This window comes from Brassica rapa, chromosome A01 (assembly GCF_000309985.2).
Source record: "Brassica rapa cultivar Chiifu-401-42 chromosome A01, CAAS_Brap_v3.01, whole genome shotgun sequence".
Lineage (NCBI taxonomy): Eukaryota > Viridiplantae > Streptophyta > Magnoliopsida > Brassicales > Brassicaceae > Brassica > Brassica rapa.
Genome location: NC_024795.2, coordinates 4004710 through 4011907, shown reverse-complemented (window position 1 = coordinate 4011907; position 7198 = coordinate 4004710). Strand labels below are relative to the sequence as shown.

The window sequence follows — 7198 nt, the reverse complement described above, 5'->3', positions numbered from 1 at the left end:
ATAGTTAAACTGTTGTGAGATCGTCGTATCCATTTATCAAAAATAGTTTGATTTGAGTATTTATGTAAAATTATATCATTTCTTATGGTCGTTTTAATGAGGTATTTATCTTTATTTTGACAAAATATAAATGAATATTTAAAAAAAATTAACGGTAATGTAACCAAGAAAAATATCTGGAAAGTTGCTATGATATATCTTATTCTGTCAAGTACTGATGATACACATCTATTTCAGGTCGAAAGCAAGCTCCGTTAATAAAAATTATCGGATAGTTACATACCACTATACCAATATACTGTATAGCTGTTTAAAACGATATCATGAATTAATAACCATAATAATTCTAATCATATATAGCATGCAAAACTCATTCATATCATATGATTGATTGTTCATACAAACCAGTCACTGGAGCAAGTTAACAATACTTAAAATTTGAAATCATATACAGTACATAGTTGACTTCAGTTTTATAATAGAACCTTTTTCCCTTTCTTTCTGTAAGGATCAAGGAACTTGTATATGAAGCTTCTCTGGATTAATTACAACCAATTGATTACCTGTAGTTAACTAGTTATATGCTTGTGCATGGTCGAAATTAATTTCTATTATATAAGAGTATTTGACAACTGTATATTGACATTGCGATATTCAGTAAGTTGACTATTTGTAGTTCACTAGTTATAGTATTATGGAAACGTGTCCGAAACTTGTTGGTATAAAATGTCTTTAAATAAATAAATAGTGTATTAGTAACAACAATTTTCAAAAATCTTCAAGAACCATGTATATGTGTTCAAAATTTCCAAAATGGTATCTTGATACTTCCCCGTATAACATGATATACAGAAGAACATTTTTGAATCATGCATCATCATCGATCACGTCATAAACAATGCATCAACATTTTGTATCACGTGATAAAGAGGGACAGAAGAAGCTAAGAAGCATTTTGGTGGACACTATAAAAGACTATTTTAAGTGGATTGTTACCAAAGTTATCTATCCTAATTGTTTTATAGGAATGGTCACGAGACTCACCACTCACTAGTTACTTCCCATGTTGCCTTCACCGAAAATTATATTTTGAGTCATTCTTGGGTTCACCCCCTAGGGTGAACCTCTAGGTTCACCAACCAATAGGATTTCATTATTTTAAATTCGATATCTTTTAAAAATGGAAACAAAATATTCTCAAATTATATTATGTTTTTAAAATTAAAAAGTAAAAAAAGATAATAGTTACAGAAAAAAGAATTAAAAAAAAAATATTTTTAATGTTCTCAACAAAACACTAAACCTTAAATCCTAATCCCTAAACCCTAAATCTTAAACCCTAAACCCTTGGATAAACCCTAAACCCTTGGGTAAATCCTAAACCCTTGGGTAAACTCTAAACCCTTGGGTAAACCCTAAACCCTTGGATAAATCCTAAACTCTAAATAAAAAACACTAAAACACTAAACCCTAAATGCTTGAATGTTTTAGTGTATAGTGATTTTGATTTAAAGTTTAGGATTTATCCTAGAGTTTAGGGTTTATCCAAGGGTTTAGGGTTTATGATTAAGGGTTTAGGGATTAGAATTTAGGGTTTAGGATTTAATGTTATGCTGACGACATAAAATATTTTTTTTTGTAATTATTACTATTTTTTTTTTACTTTTTAATTTTAAAAACATAATATAATTTGATAATATTTTGTTTCCTTTTTTAAAAGATATTAAATATAAAATAAAACAATCCTATTGGTTGGTGAACCTAGAGGTTCAACCTAGGGGGTGAACCTAAGAATAAGTCTTATATTTTCCATCCAAAACGAATACTTATTTTAATTACCTTCTGCTTTAGCTTGGATATGTCATGTGTCAACCAGAAAAAATGAAAACATCTCGATCACGAGCATAGATACGGCTCTCTAAATGTCAGCAAGGACATATTAAGATTCTCGTATATTTCGCATTTGGCAATATTAATATAAACAAGACTTGTGCCCAAGTTGCCAGTTTTTTTGTTTGGGTTTCTTTTTTGATGAAAATTCATTGCATTTATGTCAGTATTCAGTAATAACACTATTCCCTCAAATGAAAACAATACCTCGAACAATCTATGCGCTAGGTGAGCTATACTACTAGGAACTAGGCACTGATGATCCAACTTACATAAGGCCCCACTTCGATATGGATTTTGCTCAGATTCGAATATGGTTTTGAAAAACCATGTTCGGTCATTTGCATCCCGAGATTCCTACCTAACGCAAAAAATAATTGAACATATATATAAACTAGACTCCGAACTATGCATCGCTAAGAAAACCAACGTTAAATTGAGTTAATAACCTATCATTTCCAAATACATTTGTGGCTTAAGATGCTATATATCATTTTTTTTCTTTCATTTAAGCAACAAGCATCACTATTGAATCTTTAAATTATGAATCGTATAAACATATTTGCATGACAATACCATATAAATACTGAAATTGCATGCTAACACTTGTGGACTAGAATTTTCTATGTTTCATCGTTTTGTCTGGGATGTCATGAACTTACCTTATCAGTCTTTTCAGTTTAACTACTGAAAACATTATTATCAACTGTGAGTTTAGCTTCATACGCGCAATTTTTATTCATACGTGCAATTTCTTTAATTTACAGGTTGGAAGAAAATCGACATAAGGCCCTCATCAAAAATTTATGGTTTATTACGAAGACAAGAAAACAACTATTCCGACAATAAACATGCGAATTACTGAACCATAGATAGGTCCACCATTACTTATTTGCAATTTAACAAGCTATGTCTTCTTCTTCTTTTTTTCCTCCTTTTAGTCTTTTATCTTGGTCATCAATTGATATTCGCTTTTATATGCATCTTTCTAACACTTATTCACTTTGACATTTTTTTCCTTTGTTGCAAAAATGTCGTTTTCTTTGCTCCCCTTTTTACGGGATCCAACTTATCACATTGTAATGGAATTGCATGTTCCTCTATTGCCATTGGCAAGTTCCATCGTAATGTCTCCATCATAGGCCTTAACAACACAAAAGGACCAATACTCCTTTTTCTTTTCGAGGATCGTTTTAACATTTCTATTTCACAGTGATATATTAATATTTGAATACTTTGGATTGGAGAAGTCAAGTTTGTTGTTATAAAAAGAAATTAAATCGATTCTTATTAGCACGTATTAAAGGTTAATTTCTGTAACAAATTAGAGAAAATTATGAGCCGAAAACAAATAGAGTATAATATGGTCTCTAGGTATTTAAGTACCAAATTGTTACTTACGTGATGATGCATGAAACCTACTTAAAATAGGCTCCAACGACTAAGAAAAGCTATAGAAATAAGGAACATTGCAAATTTACAAGGAACTAATACTTTATAATTATATATGATCATGAATATTAAATCTTATAACGTATCGAACAACTCACATGATCTCCCATGTTACATTTTATTAAACATATTTAGCTACTTAAGCACTTGACAGTACTCTTCAATCAAGCTTATTTTCTGATACAGTCCAAAAGAAACCAAGTGGCATATCTACACAAAGTGATCCCAGACAAATGCGTATCATTTTATAGCTCAGATTAGGCCTCTGTCATATATTATTTTAATATCTTTAAACATGTGTTTGTTTAGTATGTATATGAATACATACGATTTGTAAATTTAACCTACAGTTTTTACCAATAAACTATCCAGTTGGACGCATATATAAGAGCATTGCATCATTAAATGGACATAAAATATAACATAAACGGTAAAAGATAGTGATAGACTTTCTTACAGCCATCACAATATACAACCAAGCAAAATGTATTGAAGATATAATCTTCAGTTCTTCACATATTGAGATTTTCTTATCTTTAAAAATAAAATAAAAACACAGTAATTTTCATCTTCCACTTCCGCGCGAACAAAGTACATTAAACACAAATTGGAAGGACGTAAGCATGAGTCAGCAGACAAGAAGTGATACCGAATCGAGTCAAGATAATCTGGTTGGGACCCGTCACATGCACATGGACCCTCCCCACCTAATCCAAGCTAATAATAACCTCGATTCTCTCTTAATTACCTTAAATATTGAGCACATTATTCAGATAAAATAATTAACCTCAGATCTTTGATTCCGACCATACTCAAGAAGATCATGCTCACGACATAATGCTAATGTTTCTCCAATTGTGATCTTCCTTGAGATTAGATTCCCTCTGCATTGTCTTTCCTTGTTTCTTGTTCATTTGTTAGGGTTCCTATTTTTACATTATTAATGTTTTGGTAAATAAACCAAAACATTATTGGTGGGTTTTCAGACATGTAGTCATATAAAAATGAAAGACGGGAAAAGTATAATAATATTATTTATTAAACAAAACAGACAATTGAGCTTATGGTTTTGAGTTGAATGTGGTTGGTTAATGGGTCCAAAAGAAAGCCGTATCGGCCCAAGTAAATATTTAAAAAGGGAATCATAGAAGCCCATAAACAACATAAGAACACTTGATGGAGAAAAAGCCTATAAATTACCAAATTGATAGTGTATTAAAGAAAGAAAACTATATTAAGTTTTATTTTTGCTTGTTAATTTATAATAGATAAACCTTAAATTATAGGAAAAAAAACTACAATTAGGAACAATTAGGAAATGTTAGATAGATAGATACGTCCTTGTTAGTTAATCACTTTCGGTAGTCACCTCACGTAGCCACTTAGATCACGCCACATCATCGATCTGTAACATAAAATCCACGTGGCAAGAAATGATTGGATAAGATACGCAGTCGCGGAACAAGTGATTTGTAGAGAAGCTGGGAAGGAACGTTCTAGGGAGAGAGTTTGTTCGGTGCTCTCTCAATAAAAAACTTGGATTATTCTCCGCTTCTGAATCAATCGGATCTTCGAAATCGACGAACATGTCTTCTCCTGGCGAGTGAGTCCTCTCTCTCTCTCTCTCTATCGATCTTCGTTTCACTTCGCGTCGATTCGATTCCGATGTAGAAATTTTAGTTTCTGATCCTCCTTAGGTTATGAAATTTCGTTTAGATTGTTTTGGTTTTCAAGTTGCTTGATTCGAGGTGAAAAGCTACGTTCTTTAGTATCCAATTTAATTAGAAACATCATCAGTGCGCCGTGGATTAGTATAAGTGAAACTGGTTAGTTCTTGAATATTATAAAGGAATCTAATTTCATCTCTCTTGAAGCTATGACTCATCTTTATGTTTGCTTTATGTGATTTGATCCAAAAAAAAAGTGCTTAGAAACACAAATTTTAGTTCTGAAAGGATCTCTAGATGTTGATGATGTAGTGTTAGGAATGAACTAGATGTTGATGATGTAGTGTTAGGAATGAAAAGAACTAGACTTTCTGAGCTATTTTCAGTGTTAGATGGCGTTGAACAGTTTCTTATACCAATATATTTAGTGAAATGTTGTGCCTTTCTCTTGTGGCAACGCTCTGTTCTTAGCTGATCTTGATGGTAGTAATATATGTATGCTTCGAGCTTACATCTTATTACAAAGTTTCTGATAGCACCTTTTCTTTTGGCGGTGTTGATTGCAGATACTACAACTCACTTCCACCGATAACCAAGGCTTATGGTACTCTGTGCCTCCTGGCTACAACCCTCGCGCAGCTTGGCTTACTTGCTCCTATTCACATTGCTTTGATTCCTGAATTTGTGTTTAAGCACTTCCAGGTGACAAGAAGTTTTTTTTTTCTTTTCACAGAACTCTTGTAACGTTCCAAGTTGATCTGTTTTGATGGTTTGCAGGTTTGGAGGCTGATAACGAACTTGTTTTTCCTTGGTGGTTTCTCTATCAACTTCGGGATACGTCTTCTGATGATGTGAGTATTGTTTTTCATGTAGGAACGAAAGGTTTGGTTTTAGTATAACATCCTCTCTGAATTGATTGCACAGAGCAAGATATGGAGTTCTACTCGAGAAAGGGCCTTTTGAGAGGCGGACAGCTGACTTTTTGTGGATGATGATCTTTGGATCCTTGACCCTATTGGTATGTGAAGCTCTCTTTACAATTCTGTTCTTACCGATCACTATTACTTGTTCTTTGAGAACTCCAGTGTTGTAGATACTACGCCACAAAGTAGATATTAGCCTGTAATTATTAAGCCTATGAGATCTCAAGCTGAGATAATCTGAAGCTTTAAATAAGGGTTAATTGTTGTCAATTGAGACAAGTTTTTGGGAGATGATACTCATATTCTTCTGAATCCGTGTTTGAATGTCAGGTTTTGTCATTCATACCGTTTTTCTGGACACCCTTCCTTGGAGTTTCACTTGTGTTCATGCTTCTATATCTCTGGAGCCGAGAGTTTCCAAATGCCAACATCAGCCTCTACGGTCTTGTCAATCTTAAGGTATTGAGACTGTTTCTTTCGTAATAGAACCCACTCTTTGGTATAGATAATGTTAATGGTTTTTTAATTACTCCACAGGCTTTCTACCTCCCGTGGGCAATGCTAGCACTCGATGTTATCTTCGGTTCTAAGATCATGCCAGATCTTCTTGGCATCATAGCTGGACATCTGTACTACTTCTTAACAGTCCTTCACCCTCTCGCCACCGGAAAGAACTACCTCAAAACCCCGAAATGGGTGTATCCTTTGATTCATATTTCCAACTGATTTCTTCTGTCTTTTTTCGATTGTTGTCTGTGATCCCTTGACATTGTTAATAGTAATAAACTGGTAGCAAGATTTCGAATTGGAGCTCCAGTGGCAGCTGTTCGACAAGCAGGTGGTGTAGGAGCAGTAGGATCAGGAACTGGAGGAGGAGCTTACTCAAGCGCCCGTGCCCCGCCAGAGAGCTCCACCAACACAGCATTCAGAGGTCGATCATATCGTCTCACCGACTGAACTCTCGGGTTACTTCGTTTTTCAATCAGTATCACCATCCCATATCTTTTGGAAAGAATGCCACTGACAAGTAGCATGTAGCTTTGTGTTTTTTTTAGCAGTACAGTTTATGAGTATATGACTTTGTAGGGGGAAAGAAATCTTTTGAGGGGGGGTTTTAAAACAATGTTGTGTTCAGAATGCTTAGTGCCCTTTTAAATGATCTCTTCAAGAAAACTAGTCAAACAATATTTTCACCCAAAAAAACAAAAACCAAAACTAAAGAGTTTGGTCGGAACAAGTTATATCATATAACTTATATGATATGCT

The 7198-nt window shown here is 33.7% G+C and overlaps 1 protein-coding gene across 1 annotated transcript; it reads left to right on the top strand.

The window, feature by feature from the left end:
• The first annotated feature begins 4750 nt into the window (after window positions 1-4750).
• Window positions 4751-7111, top strand: LOC103853697 (derlin-1). Its single transcript, XM_009130607.3, has 7 exons — window positions 4751-4945; window positions 5576-5711; window positions 5787-5860; window positions 5934-6027; window positions 6263-6391; window positions 6470-6630; window positions 6712-7111. Exons 1-7 carry the CDS (start codon window positions 4929-4931, stop codon window positions 6887-6889), a joined length of 789 nt encoding a protein of 262 aa, XP_009128855.1. The 5' UTR covers window positions 4751-4928; the 3' UTR covers window positions 6890-7111.
• The last annotated feature ends 87 nt before the right edge of the window (window positions 7112-7198 follow it).